This window comes from Sminthopsis crassicaudata, chromosome 1, assembly GCF_048593235.1.
Source record: "Sminthopsis crassicaudata isolate SCR6 chromosome 1, ASM4859323v1, whole genome shotgun sequence".
NCBI classification, from domain to species: Eukaryota; Metazoa; Chordata; class Mammalia; order Dasyuromorphia; family Dasyuridae; genus Sminthopsis; species Sminthopsis crassicaudata.
In genome coordinates this window covers 414,669,585-414,692,037 of record NC_133617.1, presented here as the reverse complement: position 1 = coordinate 414,692,037, position 22,453 = coordinate 414,669,585, and the positions used below count along the sequence as shown (strand labels likewise).

Sequence of the window (22,453 nt, the reverse complement as noted above, 5' to 3'; positions counted from 1 at the left end):
ATTAATGACCTGACATTCATTCAAATGTTCTATCATCAGATTAGGAGACAGAGGGAGGAAAAACACAGCAGGAGAAAAACCAACCTCCACCTACCCGATTTCATCCTCTTGACTCTGACAGGGTTAATTAGAGTCAGAATGAGGAGGGAAGCATCAGGTTAAAATATTGGGGTGGAAAGATAAAAACTCATTAGGAAACTGATACAGCAAACAGGATTGGTTATATATTTACATGGAAATTCATACTTCTTTTTAGGTTCTTTTCAGTTCTGAATATCTATGATCCAGTGCCTGGAAGAGAGACTCTCAGAATCAAGATGGTATAAAATTAGCACCACAATTCAAATGCACAGGTTGAACCAAAGAAAGGCATGTGCCTTGGACTCTTAAATCCCTGCACCTGATGTTTTCTTGTCCTTGACTGCTTCACAGATTAATTTGCCCAGCCCTAGACTGATAAGCATTCCTTAAAAACAGAGAGGGAAGGACTGATACTTCTAGAGTCTTAGAAACCTAGAAATTAATAACAGGGAGGCTTGTGGAAGTTTTGTCATTTTCTCTGGACTAGCTTGAGACTTTAGAACCTTGCCAGACAGGTATTAGCAAGAAAACAAATAATTATCTACTTCCTTCTTAGCCGTGGAGTTTTGTGCTGAATTCTAGAACCAGACAACACTTAAAAGCACATGAGACCACTAGCACTATAAGTCTATATAGACTCTTCTGCACATCAGTTCATATAGTACATATAACCTGATGTTCATAAGCATTGGTGCTTTGAAACTGTTTCAGTTTTATTTGTCCCCAAGGCAATCTCCAGAACTCATCCTATTGTGCATTCAGTTAGTTTGGAATAGAGAATGAGACTGAGGGGCATAACACTCTAGTACTATCTGAACTCTGCCTATTAGATAGATACCATATCATACCAATGCCGCTTTTACTGTAAAGTGCCATCACCTTTAGATGGCATTACTTTTAGAAAAGTTAAATTAATATGGGTTAAACCGGGGTAGTAACTGGGTTTATTGGGTTTTATTCCTCTACTGATTTATTTGTGCTCTCATCTCATATTATCCAAACCTATTTTCTTGCTTCTTGAAAAATGTTGCTGAAGTAATGACTTTCATCAAAGAAAAAATGGAAACAATGTACAAATCACTTGTTAACCAAATGCTATGTGTGTGTGTGTGTGTGTGTGTGTGTGTGTGCCCTTATCACTAATTTCTTTTTTTTCCTCCCCTGCAGCCTCAATAAACTAGAAGTATTTGGCTGTCATGCTCTCACAGCCAGATGTGTGGGTTGTCTGGCACAGTCCTGCCCCAATCTGCAGACCTTGAATATCGGTAGAGTCCCCAAGATCACTGATGCTTGCTTTGCCAAAATACTGGGAAACTTGAAAAAAGTAACTACTCTTAATGTAACGGGTCTTGAAATGGTAAGGATTCTTTGACATGAATTTAAGTCACTTCATCTCTTTAGACCTTATTTTCCTCATCTGTAAAATTAGGGGGCTATACTGGATAGAGTCTTTTCCAGTTCTAAATCCATTATTCTATGATAACTAAAAGATTGTTATCACTGGCAAAGGAATTAGGCCATCCATGAAGCAGATAATGAAGGATCATGGAGGGGTCTGTTTTTCTTCTCTTTTCTTCTTCTCCCTCACCCCTCGCTTCTTGTTGGCCATCATGCCTGAAAGATCCATACTGTGTGGTGACAAAAAGTTTTTAAGAGATACAAACCAAATGTTGTGGTAGCATCAATAAAATATCAAATAAATTAATCACGGATTTCCATGCTGAATAACATAGATAAGAATCACATAGCAAGAATGCATCATGATTTATAGGAATGGAGGAAGTGTCTGTATCATCAAGATCCAGTGAAGTGTAGAACATAGAATTTGTTAACTATTAAAAAAAATAAAGATGTGAGAAAAGGATTCTGGGAAGAAGGTGGAGTATGCTAGAAAATTCCAAATTCTTTGGATTTCCCTCACAAACAAGACAAAATTGCTTCTCAGGGTGAATGTAGAGCAATAAAAACAAATAAGAGTTGGGGCAGAGCAATGGTTTTCCTGAGACTATAGCAGAACATTTGAAGAAAGATACCAGTTCCCTGAAATAATAAGTAGCGGAGCTCTGGGGTCTGGGCTAGCTGAATTGGGAGGCAGCTTCAGCCGCAGCCACAGGAATGATCACCTTGCAGACAGTGTGGAGAGTCATGGGTCTGAGTCTGGGAAGTTAAGGGAATCTCCACTGGTAAGGAGAGCCAAGACCAGCTGTGATGCTGAGAAAGGGCTCTGGGTGAAAAGGAATTAGTACAGGTTTGGTGAAAACAGATAGCAATGGGGCAGAGGTGCTGCTGGCCATGGCACTTACATGAAGGAGGACTTTTTGGTTTTGGGTTCCAGGCTAGATGGGAGAACTGAAGGAGGGCCTGGGGCCAGAGTCACCGCAATCCCATGCCCTAGGACCACAGGCAATTACATCAACAATCTACTACAAATAAAAAAAATGACCCCAACCATAAAAAAATTACCCCACCATAGAAAGTTACTATGGTAATAGTGAAGACTGGGATTCATCTTCAGAGGAGGATACTGAAGGAAAAGCAAAGACTAGTCCCCCCAAAGACTAATGCTAAATAGTCACCTACCCAAAAAGAATTCATAGAACTCAAGAAAAGAGAGCAAAGTTGTAAAAGACTAAAAATAATAAAACAAAATATAAAGAATGAAAAGTAGAAGTAAATGTGATATATCTCATAAGGAAAACAACGGACCTGGAAAACAAATGAAGAACAGAGAACATAAGAATAATTTGACTACCTGAATCTTGATACAATAACATAAGAAATAATTAAAGAAAAGTTTCCTGAAATGTTAGAAGTGAGAAATATAGAAATAGGGGAAAATGCACCAATCACCATCTGAAAGAGATTCTATGATCTATGGCTATGAACATTTTAGCCAAGTTCTGAAAGTTTCATATCAAGGAGAAAATTTTATGAGTACCAACAAAAAAAATTTATGATGGAACCACAACTATATCATAAGCAGTGGCTGACTATAGGTCGTGGAATGTTATATATCAAAGGGCAAAACAACTAGAGTTGAGGCTGAAAATATCATATCCAGCAAAGTTAAGCATAATCCTGAAAAAAAAAAGAACATTCAATGATTTGTCATACTTTCATGATTTCATTGTAAAACAGCCCTGAACTTAATAGAAAATTTGACATATAATGTCCAAAAGAAACATAAGCTAAACATAAAAGACTAATTTCAAGGGACTCAGTAAGGACAAACTTTATGTTTTATATGTGGAAATGTAAACCATATTCCTAAAATTGTATTTAGTAATTGAATAGTTCTAAAGCAAGATTGGGGTATAGCTGAGTATGATGTGGTTCTAAAAAGCAAAACTGTATAGGAAAAGGTAAAAAAATATGAATGAAATGCAGATGAAGTGGGAGAGCAAGAGGAATTAGATGGTGCTGGATAGGAAATAAAAGATAAACAGAAATATAATGATGATTAGGAGTAGAATTTATTAGGAAAAAAAGCAGGAGTAGCAATCATCCATATCAGACAAAGTTGAAGCTAAAATTGATTTACTCAAAAAAGAGACATGGGGAAACTAAACTATATGTCAGCTATATTAGTTAATATTGTTTTAGTCTATTTAAAAGAACTAGATAGTATGAGGTAGGAATTTTGCTGTCATGTAGGAAATGAGTTGGTGGATTTATGAAGGATAATGTTATACTTCATAACAGAGACAGAAGGACAAATAAGCATAATATAGCCTTACAAATATGTATATGAATGTATATGTATGATTAAAGATATCTATCTACATATATATATGGCTATATATTACATACTTAATTGTAGCCTTCTTAGTGGAGGTGGGAGAAGAAAGGGGGAAAAAGAAATAGAGTAAAAGGTGCACAACAGAGAATAAAAGAAGCAAAGAAAAAATGGACAGCTTTGAACACAATGTGTAGTATTTATTATATAAGCTTTTTGAAATGGAAATTTATTGACTCACATTTAATCCTCTCATGCCATAATCTACTTATGGCAATGTGTTTTCTTCTTTTTCTATTTTGTATTTGTTTTTAACAAATAAATTTAAAAAATAAGAAGTAGGGGTACTATAGATGTGAAATGTTGCATGTATTTCAGATGAGGTCATCATCAATTTAATTAATTAATTTAATTAAAAATTTCAATTAATCAATTAAAATTTTTGGTTAATTAATCAATCTTAATTAAAAGTAATTATTTTGTTACAAGATATTTCTCAAAAAATCGAAATGATTTGCAAAAAAAGCAAAATACAGCAATATAACTGAAAGTAACCACGCCCAACTTACACTACCAGCGAATGTGGAAAAAGAGCAAGGGGCTTTAGTGATTATTTAACACATCCTCTTTATATTTGGACTGAAGTACAGATTGTTTCATTCTTTGTTGAGAATTAATTTCTAGATTGTGATTAATGTGTGTTATAATAATGTGAGATATGATTGAATATAATTGATAAAATGATACCAGTTTTCATTGAGCCAAAATTCAACCATGCTATGCTTTGGCTGAGGTTTTTGACATACCATCACATTGTAGGTCTTCGCTTTCCCATTATCATAAATAAATGTGATGCATTGATGTATATACCAAATTACCAATGATTGCATTAATTTTTTTTAAAAAAAGAACATTTAAAGAAAGGACAAAAGGAAGAATGCTTCAGATGGATACATTGCCAGTATAAAGGGAAAAGAGGATTGTTATTACTTCAGAATAAAAATTTGATATAATTGAACAGCACAAATGTGATCATAATAACTCTGAATAGAACAAGATGTTGAGGTGCTTGAATCTACAATACAGAATATTATAAAACACACAAGTGTTTGAATTGAAAAAAAAAAGTTGTCTCTGCTTTTTGTGGTTTGAAAATAACTACAAGAAATAGAATTGTTCCAGTGATAGAAATTAAGCATCTTTTGGATGTAGAGATTGAAGATTGCAATAAAAGAGTGCCCATTCAGATACAAGCTTCAAGTTTATTTAATATAGTGAAAGATAATGGAAATGAAGCGAATAGTGGAAAAAACTTTTATTGCAGCATTGGTTTTAAAAATTGAGTTCAGTTACATAATGCTAAATTTACCAGAGAAGTAGCCAGGGCAGATGAGGACACAGAAGCCTACTATACTGTTCTCATGTTTTGAAGACAATAATCAAATAAAGTGGGCACACTAATAAACAAATTTTTTATGTGGCAAAGAAAGCTTATTTTGGAAAAGTATGAATTCCAGAACTAATTTTTCTAAGAAAGGAAAAAAGAAAATATCAACCTGGATTTAACTGGGGGATAATGCAGAAAAGTTTTAAGCAAAAACCAATGTTTATTTGTTGGTTTCAAAATCCTTGGGATCTGAGAGTTTTAGTTATTTGGTAGTTAAATTAGAAAACATGGATTACTAAAGCTATTTTTTAAGACTTATTTTTCAAGTTGTTTTAGCCTAGATGTTGAGAAATATTGCAAGGATAATATTATATCACATTTAAAGCATTACTGATTTTAGACAATGCCTCAAGTCATTCAACTACACTTAGTTCATTGTATGAGAATGTGAACATCAAATTTACTGAGACATGAGTAAAGCTTTCTGCATACAGAGAAAGTCCAAAAGATTTAAAGAATGATAGTTCAAGCTTCATTTGACAATATTTTAAAGAACAATAATGAATTTTCACTATATTTTCTGTGTAGACTTTTTTTAGGTGTAATATGATATTATTTTAAAAGTTTTTAAAATTACTTTCTGTATTACTTTGTAATAAACTTGAATTGGAAATAAATTTCCTTATCCTATGCTATTCATTAACAAATGGATCAAAAGTTTATTTTTAAGAAGTTATTGCATATTTCCAGTGGGCTGGAAGTAATGTATTTGACATGTAATTATCAATATGGTTTATGATGTGGGGTTCAAAACCAAATGATGTAGTTCAAGGACCAACATGACATAGATGACAGAGATAACCAGATGATTGTAGGCACCAAAAATTGGGATTCAGTCATGTGAAGAATTCACAATGGCCATTTTCTTTGGCAAAAAGTAGATTTATTTAGGAGAAGAGGTTACAAACAAAATGAAGGAATACAATAGACACTGGGAATGGTAAATATGAAATAGAGTGAAAGAACACATGAAAGACAAGTTCCTCAGCAGAACCCAGTAGAAAGGCAGTGCCCCATGAGTTGGGGTGAACCCTTAGCTGGCAGGCTAAATCCTGAAAGGGACCGAACACCTCAAAAGAGTTGGTTAGCTATAAGAAGTGGGGTTGGGAAGCACAGTGGAGAGAGGAGAGATACCACATGGCATGGAAGAGGGGAAGGGGAAGGGGAAAGCCACTACAAGGCAGAGGGTCATGGCAGATTGACCCAAAGAAAGGCAGCAAAGGACTACCCTCCCCAGAGGGCAAGACCATTGAGCTAAATTGACCTCTCTGCCTTCCCCAGGGCCCAATTCTCCTACTAACCACACCTAACACTGAAGACTTCATCATTTATAACTTCAAATAATGCAGATGCCAAAAAAAAAAAATTCATACTACATGACATTCCTTACTGACACTGAATGGGGCACCTGAAGGTTTTTCAGAAGACCCTAGGGTGAAGTAGATCAAACTAAGTTTCAGGGAGTCATGTGATGGCTATTCTCAGAGAACTGTAGTCCAGAAAAGGTCAAACCCTAGATCTAAGCTTCAGGAAATCATGTGACCTCCAGGAAATGGACAGCTTTGCTGACCATTGTTCAATGGTTATTTCCTTTTCACACCATCCAATGAATTTAAAAATCAATAGGAAGGTGGGGTGGGGAATGTACCCATGTCTTTTCTACTATAAAATCCAGTATCTGCTTCTGCCATGTACACACACCATGCTGGACTGCCCAGTTGGTGTGCTTGACCCCCTTCTTGCAAGAACTGAATAAAAAACTTTGTATCTGGAGACACCCCGAGTAGTCAATTTGGTTGGGGGGAGGGGTCTAGAACCCCAACCCCCACAATACTAATTGGGACCTAGCTCTTTTTATATTTATATTGAAAAGGAGCAAAGGGTCTTGGAGATTGTGTAATATCACATTTCATTTTATGGATTGAGGAATCTTAAATCCAGAAAAGTTAACAATTTGCAAGTAATCTCCTTGAGTGAAGAAATGCTTGTATTTTTTGAATTTATATATCCATTGCCTATCACAGGACTTGGCCCTTAGTAGCTTAGTAAATGCTTGTTGAATCAGGGCTAGGTCTTTAAAACTCAGCTCTCGTGATTCCTAGGCTAGTTGATCCTAAAGCTGTTATTTTGTATCTTGATATAAAATTTGGCTGACAGCACATTCTCATGGTAGGATGCTCATAACTTTTGTTACATTGATTGGTTATAATGTTTTCAATCTGTGGGAAGAGACCTCTGTTGATGCAAGTTGAAAGGGTTCTCTGACGTATGCAGTTGAATTAATATTTTTAATAAGCTCAGTTTTCTCTTTCACTAACGCCCCCCTGGGCTCTGAGGTACGCTTGCTCTATCCACAGTGCCGAGTGAAGTAATGAAAAAAGAAAAATACTTTTGGCTTTCTTTAATCAAAATGTAGCTTCCCTGAGAGGAATTCTCCATTAAAGTCTGACAGTCTGCCCTCAGCTCACTTGATGCTGTAATTAGATATGTTTGGGGAAATCTTTCACAGATTCATACTTCTGAAAAGAAATCTGTCTTAACCTTTAATCTCTTTTTATTCAAAACAACAAACAGCTCTGCCATAGTGATTTTATTTCCCTGTAATTCTGGGTGCTTTTGCTTGTAGCCCATGTAAATTTAGAAGAATAGTCTTGAGTATCTCTTGTGAGAATCTCATTTACAATAGTGGAATAAATAATTTACTACAAGTGGGAAGTTACAACTAGTGGAACCTTCATTTGGGGCATGTTCAATCAGCATTCTAATCAGAGGATAGGGCCTGGTTCTAGCATGTCGTTTAATTATGTCTTTTACTCTCTCCCAGTCTATCCAAGTTTACATTCATTGCTTACATGACATTTTCTATCCATCTCATCTTCTTCTCTCACTTTGTCCTTCTACTTTCAGTATTTACCAATTATCAATTATTTTCCCAATTATCAATTAATTTCCCAATTATCAATTATTTTCCAATTATCATTATATGTGACATATATTCCTTTAAATGATTTTCCTCATCAATTTCTATGATTTCATGAAAACAATTAACTATAGCTTTAAGGGAGGTTGCATGATTTTTCTAATAAGCCATTTAAAATGACATTGTTCATGTGTTAAAGTCTTTGAGGAAAGAAGGCACTATGACATAGTGAATAGATGGCTGGTCTCAGAGTCAAGAAGACCTTTGTGCAGATCCTGCTTCTGATTTTATCTTTCCCAGCATGGACAAGTTCCTTAACTTCTTAGTGCCCAAGGTGATCTCTAAGAAAAGAAATTGCAGAAGCATTACCCCCGCTGAAGAGATTATACACTGGGAGTTGATTGTGCTGATGAAATTATAGGCTTGGATCCCAAATGTAACTACCCTCCACATAAAAATGACCATTTTCAATCATTCTTCTTGGGGTTTCATTTCTATCAAATACTTTTCACTTTAAAAGTTCCTTAAAAGACAACATAGGATAATGTTCTTTTATTATCTTCATTAAAAAATACAGAGAAAACTTCAAATTAAGTATATAAGAAATAAACTCCCCACCCCTGTGTTTATCAGGGCTGAAAATCTTGACTAAGGTCTCACAGCTTAGTCATGATAACGCTGGAGTTAGATTCAAGTTCATCAACTTTTCATCTAGTTGTCTTTATCCTTATATTCTTGATTGGTTCATTTTATTCTTCTATGAAGACAGTGTGGTACATCACTGACTTCAGAGTCAGAGAACATGGATGAAAACCTTAGTATAGCTATGCACTGTCTGGGTGATCTTGGAAAAGCCAGCTTCCATTTCCTTTTGTCCCTTTCAGCTCTAAATCTATGGTCCTGTGAGAGCTGAGAATGAACCTCTGATTTAGTTAATATTAGTAGCTATGGGAATATTTGAAAGGACTGTTGTAGACAAAATCATGAACAAGATCAAGTCTAATATCTTTCCTACTTACCCAAAACCTCTCATTTTTTTATGCCCCTTTCACCAAACATCCACCCTTACTTCACCAAAACTTATCTGACTTGTGTCCTGTTTCTAGAATCTCCTGTACTCTTGTTAAAGAGTCTGTTATTGTAACATAAAACCCCATGGATATAAAGAAGCCAGTGAAGCATGAGAAGACTTATATGAATTGATTCAATGTGAAGAAAGCAGAACTAGGAAAACAATTTACATAATGGTTAGAAACCATGCAAATAGAACAGTACTAACAACAAAATAATTTGAATATAGTAGATCCTCATTATTAATTTGTGAATTTAAGTACTTTGTTAAATTTTAAGTTTTTGTGTGAATGTACCTACTTTGCTAAATTTATTTTTTTCTAAGAAATTTATTTATACAAATTACTTTATGAATCATATTGGGAGAGAAAAATCAGAACAAAAAGGAAAAACCATGGGAGAGAGGGGAAAAAACAGAAAAAAGAAGTGAACATAGAATATGTTGATTTACATTCAGTCCCCTTAGTTCTTTTTTTGGATAGAAATTGTATTTTCTGTCCAAAGTCTATTGGGATTGCTTTGGATCACTGAATCACTGAGAAGAACCAAGTCTTTTATAGTTGATAATCACACATTCCTGCTATTACTGTGTACAGTGTATTTCTGGTTCTGCTTGTTTTACTCAGCAGCAGCAAATCTTTCCAGATCTTTCTAAAATCAGCTTGTTCATCATTTTAATAGAACAATAATATTACATTATTTTCATATATCAAACTTGTTCACCCATAGTTGACGTCGCCGCAGATGTGAGCTACTGAGGAGAAGGCAGTTAAGGTGTCAGAGGTGTAGTGTATAGCAAGGAATAAACCTGGTAGGATTTGGATAACTAGGCAGATTCCAAGTAAGGATCCAAAATTCCATCAGGCAGAGATGTTAGAAGGTGCAGAGAGGTTAATGAATGAGTGGTTGATTTTTATTAGTGGATGAGTTTTATGTAGGTTGGTCATTAGTTTTTGTAGTTGAATTACAACAATGATTTTTTATGCCATAGGTTATGGTTAGAAATTATAATGGAAATGCTGGTAATTTTCTTATTGTCTTTGTTACTGATTTTTGGGTTTGTTGCTTTTGCTTCTAAGCAAATTTTCCCAATTTTCCCACATCCTCTCCAACATTTATCATTATCTTTTCCTGTCATCTTGGCCAATCTGAGAGGTATGAGGTGGTACCTCAGTGTTGTTTTAATTTGCATTTCTTAAATCACTAGTGATTTAGAACATTTTTTCATATAACTACCGATGACTTTACTTGTCTATTCATATTCTTTGAGCATTTACCATTTGGGGAATAACTTATATTCTCATAAATTTGACAGAGTTCTTTATATATTTTAGAAATGAGACCTTTATCAGAAACAAAAGCTGTAAAGCTTTTTTCCCCAGCTTTGTACTTTCCTTTTAATCTTATTTCTGTTGGTTTTGTTTGTGCCAAAATTTCTTAATTTATTGTCCATTTTGCCTTTCATAATGTTCTCTAGTTCTTCTTTGGTAATAAATTCCACCCTTCTCTAAAGATTTGGTAGTTAAATTTATTTATGGTATTATCCTTTATGCCCAAATCATGTACCCATTTTGATTTTATTTTGGTACAGGGTATAAGATGTAGGTCTATGCAAAGTTTCTGACATGTTATTTTCCATTTTCCCTGGTAATTTTTATTCCGGAAGCTAGATTTTGGTGATTTATCAAATACTAGACTTTGATTATTGTGTTGTGGGTATCTAATTTATTCCACTGATCCACAATTCTATTTCTTAGCCAGTACCAAATGGTTTTGATGACTGCTGCTTTATAATATAGTTTTAGGTTTAGTATTGCTAAGCCTTAATTAATTAATTCTTGACCTTTTGTTCTTCCAGATTAATTTTGTTATTATTTTTTCTAGTTCCATAACATAATTTTTTTTTGCAGTTTGATTGGTATGGTACTAAAATAGTAGACCACAATGCATGCAGAATTGTCATTTTTATTATATTAGCTCAACTTACTTATGAGCAATTGATATTTTCCCAGTTTTTAGATTTGACTTTATTTGTATGAGAAGTGTTTTATAACTGTGTTTATATAGCCCTTGGATTTGTCTTGTCAGGTAGACCACCAAGTATTTTATTTTGTCTACAGTAATTTTAAATGGAATTTCTCTCTCTATCTCTTGCTGATGGGCTTTGTCACTAATATACAGAAATGTTGATGATTTGTATGGGTTATATCTTGCAACTTTGCTAAAACTGCAAAGAGTGATAGATTTATTTCCTCATTGCATATTCTAATTCCTTTTATTTTTTTTTCTTTTATTTTTGTTAAAGCCAACATTTCTAGTACAATGTTGAATAATAGTGGTGATAATGGGCATTCTTGTTTCACTAATGATCTTAATGGGAAGGTTCTCTCCACAAATAATGCTCCACAAATAGATATTACTTATTATTTTAAGGAAAGTTCCCTTTATCCCTATGCTCTTTTTCAGTTTTTTAATAGGAATGAATGCTGTATTTTATCAAAAGCTTTTTCTGCATCTATTGAGATTATTATATGATTTCTGTTGGTTTTATTATTGATATAGTTGATAATTGTAATAGTTTTCCTGGTATTGAACCAGCATTGCATTCCTGGTATAAATCCCATTTAGTCATAGTGTATTATCCTGCTGATAAGTTTCTATAATCTCTTAATATTTTGTTTAAAATTGTGTCATCAATTTTCATTAAGGAGATTAGTCTATAATTTTCTTTCTCCATTTTGGCTCTTCCTGGTTTAGGTATCAGTACCATATTTGTGTCATAGAAGGGATTGGGCAGGACTCCTTCTATGCCTATTCTTCCAAATAGTTTACATAGTAATGGAATTAATTGTTCCTTAAATGTTTGATAGAATTCACTTGTGAATCTGTCTGGCTCTGGACATTTTTTTTAGGGAGTTGATTAATAACTAGTTCTATTTCTTTTTCTAAAATGGGACTATTCAAGTAATTTATTTCCTTTTCTGTTAATCTGAGCATTTTTGTAGCTATTCCTCCATTTCACTTAGGCTGTCAAATTTAATGACATAAAGTTGGGCAAAGTACCTTCTGATAATTGCTCTAGTTTCCTCTTCATTGGTGGATAGTTCTTGCTTTTCATTTTTGAGACTAACAATTTGATTTTCCTCTTTACTTTTTCTTATCAAATTAACTAAAGGTTTATCTATTTTGTTGGGTTTTTCATAAAACCAACTCTTTGTTTTATTTATTAATTCAATAGTTTTTTAGTTTAAATTTTATTGATTTCTCCTTTTATTTTTAGGATTTCAAGTTTGGTATTTGATTACTGGTTTTTAATTTGTTATTTTTCTAGCTTTTAAGATCCTTTTTAAGTTCTTCTAGGAGAGTCTTGTGTGATGGGGACCAGGTAATATCACCTTTTGGAGCTTCATCTGGAGACAATCTGTGTTTAGTCTCCTCAGGGTTTGAAATCTGTTCTTATCTTTCACCATAAAAGCTGTCAATTGTTAGAGTCCTCTTTACTTTTTTACTCATTATTTAAAGTTAATTTAAGGTCTGCCTTTAGGGAGGGAAAGGTTTTCCAAGCAACCTCAGCTGGGCGGTGTCAGTGCTGATTCAACCCTGGTGGTGTGTCTGCTACATGGAGTCAGCAATACTCTAGGCCTCTGTGCTGTCTGTGCTGGCATTTGTGGTCAGATGCCCAGGCCCCACTGTCTCTCTCCCACTTTCGATTGAAGCAGACCTTTCACTGGTTCACTTCCTCCCAAAAACTCTTCCCTGGGGAGGTTGCAGGGCCACACTGAAACTGCTCTGCCCCAGGGCTCTGCTCTGTCTGAGCTGGTCAGCTGTTTGTGCTTCGTTGCTTCTCTCCTGTTTCTGATTGAAACAGATCTTTTCTGGTCTGTTTACTCCAGTAAATTCTCTGCCCCAGGACTCTGAGCTGTCTGCACTGTCATTTGTACTGGTTGTGCTGGCTACCTCCCTCTTGTTTCCAATTGAAACAGACCCTTTTTGGTGATCTTTGAAATTATCTTCTGCTGATAATATGTTGCACTCCCAATATTTGTGGATTCTGCTCGTCCAGAGCTAATTCAGAGGCGGGATTTCATAATTTTTGTGAGGGTAGTAAAGAAGGTCAGAGAGAAATGTGTGTCATCTCCACCATTTTGGCTCTGTCCCCTGTACCATAGAATCTAAAATTATTTTCTTTTGGAAAGCTTATGATAAGATAAGTAGAAAGAGTGCCATGATAGTTATCTATTTAATAGATATCTATTTAATGGGATGAGAAAATAAATTCTATGAACAACTTGAGAAAACCATCTAAAGCATGTTACCATATGCTTTAGTATTCCGTGCCTCTGGGTGCAAGGGAGAACTGTCTCTGATGTGTTGAGACACAAATGAAGGTTATAATAGCAAGCTTTATTTTTTATTACTTTAACATTTGAAGATATTTACGTTTTTGTTATTTGATCCTCAAAACAACCCTCTGGAGAAATTGTTATAGGTATCATTCCCTTTAAGCAGAAGAGAAAACTGAGACTGAGAAAGATCAAGTGATTTGTCTAAGGAACAGTACCTTAAATGGTATTTAAACCCAAATCTTTCTCACTCCAAGTTCATTACTCAATTTTCCTGCCTTTTACTTGTCAACTGTTCTAAAATCTCTAGTCTTAGGCATTTTTTAGCAGGTAGCCAGAATTTGCTGGGCATAATAAACTAAACATTGCTCCCAAAATAAAATGACTAACTATAATCAACTATATACCTATGTATTCTATGTAGTCAGACCATCAAATAATTGGAGCAAAGGTCAAAATGAATGTCAAATTGGAAGGTTAAAGTGAGTGCCTCAACTCTAACCCTTATCAAAGAGTTCCTGATTACAGAAAGTGGGAAATGAAAAAAAAATTAATTTTTATAAAGTTTATTATGTACATAACTTTCTTTTAGTTTCATGAAATTGTTCAATGTAAATGTCTGTCAGAACACATTTAGACAAATTAGTGAGATTCTTTATTCTGTTTCTCATCAACCAACAGCTTTATTCTTGGTATAGCTTGTGAAAGAGAAAATCACATAATGTGGTCAGCCTCTAGTTTGTTTCTTGCTTTGGATTTAATTGAGAACAGGTATAAGAATCCTAATTCACAAAGATAAGTTGTTATAAACACAATTAAAGCCTTATGAGGACTTTGGCTAAATTCAGAGTCCCCAGTGTTACATTAAGAAAACTTTGTAACTTCATTGATTGGAAACCAATTCAAAATTTTTGATTATTGCAGAGAACTTCAGGGATAAGTTTCATGATTTTTTTTATAACTCCATTTCAATATAATTAGTTTCTTTTATAATGCTGTTTTATTTAATGTATTTAAATATTTTTTCTGATAAGGAATTCATAGGCTTCTCTCATCTGTCAAAGCAGTCTGTGATATACATAAAAAAGATTAAAAATCCTTGAATTACTATGTCTCTTATGGGTCCTTATCATTAATTTTTTTCAAGTTTACTTTGAAAGATGTTTCTTATCTAAAACTCATTCTCTTAGTTTGGGTTAGTAAGAATTACTCTTCCAATTATTCTTTTCAAATTTTTCAGATTCAATATAACTTTCCATTCTTTATTGCTTTCATACCATCTCTTCTCCTTTTCCTGACACACCATCCTCTCCAATTAATTTTCCTACAAAAATTACTTTTGGAATATTTCTTTTTTTCTTTTGACAGTACATATGCATAGGTAATTTTTTTTTTTACAACATTATCCCTTGTACTCCCTTCTGTTCCGAATTTTTGCCCTCCTTCCCTTCACCCCCTCCCCTAGATGGCAGGCATTCCCATACACATTAAATATCTTATAGTATATCCTAGGTAAAATATATATGTGCAGAACCGAATTTTGTTGTTGTTGTTGTTGCAAAGGAAGAATTGTATTCGGAAGGTAAAAATATTCTGGGAAGAAAAACAAAAGAAAAAAATGCTCACAGTTTACACTCATTTCCCAGTGTTCTTTTATTCTGGGTGTAGCTGATTCTGTCCATCATTGATCAATTGGAATTGGATTAGCTCTTCTCTATGTTGAAGATATCCACTTCCATCAGACTACATCCTCATACAGTATCATTGTTGAAGTGTATAATGATCTCCTAGTTCTGCTGGTTTCACTCAGCATCAGTTGATGTAAGTTTCTCCAACCCTCTCTGTATTCCTCCTGTTGGTACAGAACAATAATATTCCATAACATTCATATACCATATTTTACCCAACCATTCTCCAATTGATGGACATCCATTCATTTTCCAGTTTCTAGCCACTACAAAAAGGGCTGCCACAAACATTTTGGCACATACAGATCCCTTTCCCTTCTTTAGTATTTCCTTGGGATATAAGCCCAGTAGTAGTATGGCTGGGTCAAAGGGTATGCACATTTTGATAACTTTTTGGGCATAATTCCAGATTGCTCTCCAGAATGGTTGGATTCTTTCACAACTCCACGAACAATGAATGTATCAGTGTCCCAGTTTTTCCACATCCCCTCCAACATTCATCATCATTTTAGCCAATCTGACAGGTGTGTAGTGGTAACTCAGAGTTGTCTTAATTTGCATTTCTCTGATCAATAGTGATTTGGAACACTCTTTCATATGAGTGGAAATAGTTTTAATTTCATCATCTGAAAATTGTCTGTTCATATCCTTTGACCATTTATCAATTAGAGAATGGCAATTTTCTGTATATTTTGGAGATGAGGCCTTTATCAGAACCTTTAATTGTAAAAATCTTTTCCCAATTTGTTACTTCCCTTCTAATCTTGTTTGCATTAGTTTTGTTTGTGCAAAAGCTTTTTAATTTGATGTAATCAAAATTTTCTATTTTGTGATCAATAATGATCTCTAGTTCTCCTTTGGACACAAATTCCTTCCTCCTCCGCAAGTCTGAGAGGTAAACTATCCTATGTTCCTCTAATTTATTTATGATATCATTCTTTATGCCTAAATCTTGGATCTTTTGATCTTATCTTAGTATGTGGTGTTAAATGTGGGTCCATGCCTAGTTTCTGCCATACTAATTGCCAGTTTTCCCAGCAGTTTTTGTCAAATAATGAATTCTTATCCCAAAAGTTGGGATCTTTGGATTTGTCAAATACTAGTTTGCTATTTTTATTCACTATCTTGCCCTGTGAATCTAACCTATTCCACTGATCAACTAGTCTATTTCTTAGCCAATACCAAATGGTTTTGGTGACTGTTGCTTTATAATATAGTTCTAGATCAGGTACAGCTAAACCACCTTCATTTAATTTTTTTTTCATTACTTCCCTTGAAATTCTTGACCTTTTGTTCTTCCATATGAATTCTGTTGTTATTTTTTCTAGTCATTAAAATAGTTTCTTGGGAGTCTGATTGGTATAGCATTAAATAAATAGATTAGTTTAGGGAGTATTGTCATCTTAATTATATTCTCTCGGCCTATCCACAAGCACTGAATGTCTTCCCAACTATTTAAATCTGACTTTATTTTTGTGGCAAGTATTTTGTAATTTTGCTCATATAATTCCTGACTTTCCTTTGGAAGATATATTCCCAAATATTTCATACTATTGACTGTTATTTTGAATGGAATTTCTCTTTGTATCTCTTGCTGTTGGATTGTGTTGGTAATGTATAAAAATGCTGTGGATTTATGTGGATTTATTTTGTATCCTGCGACTTTGCTAAAGTTCTGAATTATTTCTAATAGCTTTTTAGCAGAGTCTTTGGGGTTCTCTAAGTATACCATCATGTCATCTGCAAAGAGTGATAGTTTGATTTCCTTATTACCTACTCTAATTCCTTGAATCTCTTTCTCAGCTCTTATTGTCGAGTCTAGTGTTTCTAGTACTATATTGAATAGTAATGGTGGTAGTGGGCAATCTTGTTTCACTCCTGATCTTACAGGGAAAGGTTCCAGTTTATTGTCATTACATATGATGTTTAGTGATGGTTTTAAATATATGCTCCTTAATATTTTAAGGAATAGTCCATTTATTCCTATACTCTCAAGTGTTTTTAGTAGGAATAGATGTTGGATTTTATCAAATGCTTTTTCTGCATCTATTGAGATGATTATATGGTTTTTGTTAATTTGGTTATTGACATAGTTGATTATGCTAATAGTTTTCCTAATATTAAACCAGCCCTGCATTCCTGGTATAAATCCCACTTGGTCATAGTGTATTATCCTGGGGATGATTTTCTGTAGTCTTTTTGCTAATATTTTATTTAAGATTTTAGCATCAATATTCATCAGGGAGATTGGCCTACAATTTTCTTTCTCAGTTTTCAGCCTACCTGGTTTAGGTATCAGTATCATGTCTGTGTCATAAAAGGAATTTGGTAGGACTCCTTCAATACCTATTTTTTCAAATAGTTTATATAGCATTAGAGTTAGTTGTTCTTTAAATGTGTGGTAGAATTCACATGTAAATCCATTTGTTCCTGGGGATTTTTTCTTAGGGAGTTGGTTAATAGCTTGTTCTATTTCTTTTTCTGAAATGGGACTATTTAGACTACTTAATTTTTCCTCTCTTAATCTGGGCAAGCTATATTTTTGAAGGTATTCTTCCATTTCATTTAAGTTATCGAATTTATTGGCATAAAGTTGAGCAAAGTAGCTCCTAACTATTGTTCTAATTTCCTCTTCATTAGTGGTGAGTTCTGCCTTTTCATTTTCAAAACTAACAATTTGCTTTTCCTCTTTTCTTTTTTAATCAGATTTACTAAAGGTTTGTCTATTTTGTTGTTTTTTTTCATAGAACCAACTCTTAGTTTTATTAATTCAATAGTTTTTTTACTTTCAATTTTATTAATCCCACCTTTTATTTTTAGAATTTCAAATTTTGCGTTTGTCTGGGGGGTTTTAATTTGTTCCTTTTCTAGCAATTTTAGTTGTAAGCCCAATTCGTTGACCCTCTCTTTCTCTATTTTATGCAAGTAGGCCTCTAGAGATATAAAACTTCCCCTTATTACTGCTTTGGCTGTATCCCACACATTTTGGTATGATGTCTCATTATTGTCATTTTCTTGGGTGAAGTTATTATGTCTTTGATTTGCTGTTTTACCCAATCATTCTTTAGTATAAGATTATTTAGTTTCCAATTATTTTTTGGTCTATTTTCCCCTGGCTTTTTATTAAATGTAATTTTAATTACATTGTGGTCTGAAAAGGATGCATTTACTATTTCTGCCTTAGATTTTGAGGGTTTTATGTCCTAGTATATGATCAATTTTTGTATAGGTTCCATGAACTGCTGAGAAAAAAGTATACTCCTTTCTATCTCCATTTAGCTTTCGCCAAAGATCTATCATATCAAACTTTTCTAGTATTCTATTTACCTCTTTGACTTCTTTCTTATTTATTTTGTGGTCTGATTTATCTAATTCTGAGAGTGCAAGGTTGAGATAGTTTTGCTGTCTATTTCTTTTTGCAGCTCTCTTAATTTCTCTTTTAAGAGTTTAGATGCTGCATCACTTGGTGTGTTTATGTTTCATATTGATAGAAACATATTGATACTGCTTCATTATCTATGCTACCCTTTAGCAGGATATAATGCCCTTCCTTATCTCTTTTAATTAGATCAATTTTTGTTTTTGCTTGATCTGAGATGAGGATGGCTACCCCTGCTTTTTTGACTTCACCTGAAGCATAGTAGATTCTGCTCCACCCTTTTACTTTTAGTTTGAATGTATCACCCTGTTTCAGGTGTGTTTCCTGTAAACAACATATAGTAGGATTCTGACTTTTAATCCAGTCTGCTAACTACTTCCTCTTTATAAGAGAGTTTACACCATTCACATTTATGGTTAGAATGACTAATTCTATATTGCTTGCCATCCTGTTAACCCCTGCTTATGCTTTTCTCCTTTCCTTCCCTCTTACCCCCCCTACCCAGTATTAAACTTGTGAACACCACTTGCTTTTTCACAGCCCTTCCTTTTTAGTATCCCTCCCCCACCTTAAAGTTCCTCTTCCTATTTTACCCCTTTTTCTCACAATTTCTGTATTGCCTTCCCCTTAGCTTACTCCTTCCCTCTCACTTTTCAATGAAGTGGAAAAAGTTTCATCATAAATCGAATATGTCTATTGATACACACTATGTTCATCTCCTTCCTTTCTTTCTCTCAGATATAATAGGTTACCTTTTCCTCTTCATGAGATGTAGTACCACCACTTTACCCCTTTTTATGATATAATTTCTTTCCACCTCTAGTTTCTAGGACAAATTATACATGTGTTCTTTACATATCTATATGGGAGAAATATAGTTCTCAAGATTTCTTTTTACCTTTTTAGAAATCTCTTGAGTTCTGTATTTGAAGATCAAACATTTTGTGGTTTTTTCATCAAGAATAGATGGAATTCATTTATTTTGTTAAATGTCCATCTTCTTCCCTGGAAAACAATGCTCATTTTTGCTGGGTAAGTTATTCTTGGCTGCATACCAAGTTCCTTAGCCTTTTGGAATATCATGTTCCAGGCCCTTTGTTCTTTTAATGTGGATGCTGCTAGATCCTGGGTTATCCTTATTGTGGCTCCTCCATATCTGAATTGCTTTTTTCTAGCAGCTTCCAGTATTTTTTCCTTCATCTGATGGTTCTTGAACTTGGCCACTATATTTCTTGGTGTTTTGATTTTAGGGTCCCTTTCAGTAGGTGTTTGATGAATTTTTTCAATGCCTATTTTACCCTCTGTTTCCAAAACGTCTGGGCAATTGTCTTTGATAATTTCCTGGAAAATAGTGTCTAGGCTCTTTTTTTCCTCATTTTTCAGGAAGTCCGATTATTCTCAAATTGTCTCTCCTGGATCTGTTTTCCAGGTCTGTTGTCTTTCCAATAAGGTACTTGACATTCTTTTCAATTGTTCTGTTTCTCTGGTTTTGCTTGACTACTTCTTGGTTTCTCCTTGAGTCATTCATTTCTACTTGTTCGAGTCTAATTTTCAATAATGTATTTTCTTCACTCACTTTTTAAAATATCTTTTTGTAATTGTCCAATTGAGTTTTTAAGTGAGTTTTTTTCTTCTATGGAATTTTTTTCCATTTCATCCATTTTATTTTTTAGAGAGCTGTTTTGTTTTTCCAGCTCACTAATTTTATTTCTCAATGATTTGTTTTCTTTATCCACTCTGTCTTTAAATGCATGGAATGATTTCTCCAGGCTCTCTAGCCAAGCTTCCCTTTCCTTTTCCCATTTCTCTTCTAGCTCTCTTGTGAGAGCCTTTTTTATTTCCTCTATGAGAGTCTTGTTTATTGAGGAGCAGATCATATCCCCCTTAGGGGATTCCTCTGGAGACAATCTGCTTTTAGTCTCCTCAGTATTTGAAGTCTGCGCTCTCTCCCTACAGAAGCTGTCAATGGTTATAGCCCTTTTAAATTTTTTGTTCATTTTGTCAGAGTGGGAATCAAAGAAAACAAATTGACAAGAGAAACAATTGGTCTGTTTCTAGGGGGGGAATGGGGCTGGATGGTGTTACCGAGCTTTCTCTATAGACTGTGTGAGACAGCAGCAAGGCACTAACAGGACAGAGATGGCTGCGCTGCATCTGTGCTCTGAGGCTCTGAGAATGCGCTGAGTCACTGCAGGTGGGGATGGAGGTGGCCAGGTCCAGAGAGACTCTAGCTTTCCGGGGTTTTATTCTTTACCTCCAATGATTACACCTTCTCTGTTGCTCCTGGCTTGCTGCCAAGACAGAACATGTCTTTTCGCAGAAACGGTAGAGTTTGCATCCCTCCCCCCTCCACTCTGAGCTGTGTAAGCTGCCTGTCTCGCTCTCTCACTGCTTGCCCTCAGTCCGTGCCCAGTCTGTTTGTCCCCTCCCCCGAGCAAATGCAGACCTTCTCTGGCGAATTTCAGTGGGTTTCCTTTTCAGTCAAGCATTAACTCCGAGGCTTGTCATGAAGTAAGTCCTGAGAGTAAACGCAGAGCTCAAGCAGCTGTCTGCCTCCACACCGCCATCTTGGCCAGAAGTCATGAAAAAAAAAAAATTAGATACTGAACTTGAGTCTCACCATTTCCTGTAAAAATGAAACTAATGTTAGACTCTGTGATTAAGAGGCCAAAAGAGCCCAGAAATTGCTTTGATCAATAAACACCTGATTCCTTTGGAAGATTGTGAATAGTATCATCTCTTAAAACAGCAAAAACCAATGGAAATGAAATCAAGTCAAAAGAAAATGACAGTAAGCTGAAGAGAATGCTGTAAATTCCAGTGATATTTTTGTTCAAACTGTCAGGACAAATAGATATAAAGTGGTACAAATATGATAATATTTCTGATATAATCCATGCTACTCATGAGCAACAAAAATATCCACATTTGGACCTTAATGTTTCATGCTATAAGAATAACCATTGAGAAATTGGGAAGAAAATCTAGGTTAGCCAAATTGTGGAAATATGGGCTACTTTGGTACTTTTGAATATATTAAAAGAATCAGAGGAAGACTATTAGTATTTTTAGAGGCAGCTACGTGACAGTAGACAGAACATTTGGTATGGAGTCAGGATGACCTGAGTTTTTACTAGGTGTGTGAACTCCATCAAGTCACTTAATCTCTTTATTCTTCAGTTTCCTTCATTTGTAAAATAGGAATGATAATAGCATCTACTGTGCAGGTTTGTTGTGAGAATTAAGATATTTATGTCTTGGGCACAGTACTTGACTCATAGTTAGCATTAACAAAGGCTTATTTCTTTTCCTGCCTTTCTCTTTCAGTGACATCTCTATGGATGCTTTATAGAAAGACACAAAAATTGTGCAAGATGAATTTGTGTATATGTGTGTGTGTGTGTGTGTGTGTGTTTTGGGGGCAGATTGTTAAATAATCTCTGTTGCTCCTTCCAGTTCTAAATATATAACCTTATGAATTCTGAGATTCTCTAGTCCCATGATTGTGAACCCAGTCATTAAAAGAAGTAGCCACACAGATGAAATCACAGATAATAACAATAACAATATAAATGAAAAGAACAAACAAAAAAAAAACTGTATGTGGTCTAACTATAATTACTAAACTTATCCCTGGAGAAGATTTGAGAAAATTTTCCTTGTTTCCTTCTTTGGAGTGAAATGAAACCATTGATATGGAAAAGTGGACATATTATCTGATCCTATTGATGTGTACCTAGCTAAACTAGTTAAGTTAGGTTTTGCTAAACTAGTTAAGTATATTTGCT

The 22,453-nt window shown here is 34.5% G+C and overlaps 1 protein-coding gene across 2 annotated transcripts in view; it reads left to right on the top strand.

Annotated features, from left to right (window-relative positions):
* The window catches only part of LOC141550009 (uncharacterized), a 188,947-nt gene that overhangs the window by 123,797 nt on the left and 42,697 nt on the right, over positions 1-22,453 (top strand). For both annotated transcript variants that reach the window (XM_074280136.1, XM_074280135.1), the window contains one exon: positions 1,249-1,438. In XM_074280136.1, coding sequence (XP_074136237.1) covers positions 1,249-1,438 — 190 coding nt within the window. The remainder of the gene's footprint in view (positions 1-1,248; positions 1,439-22,453) is intronic.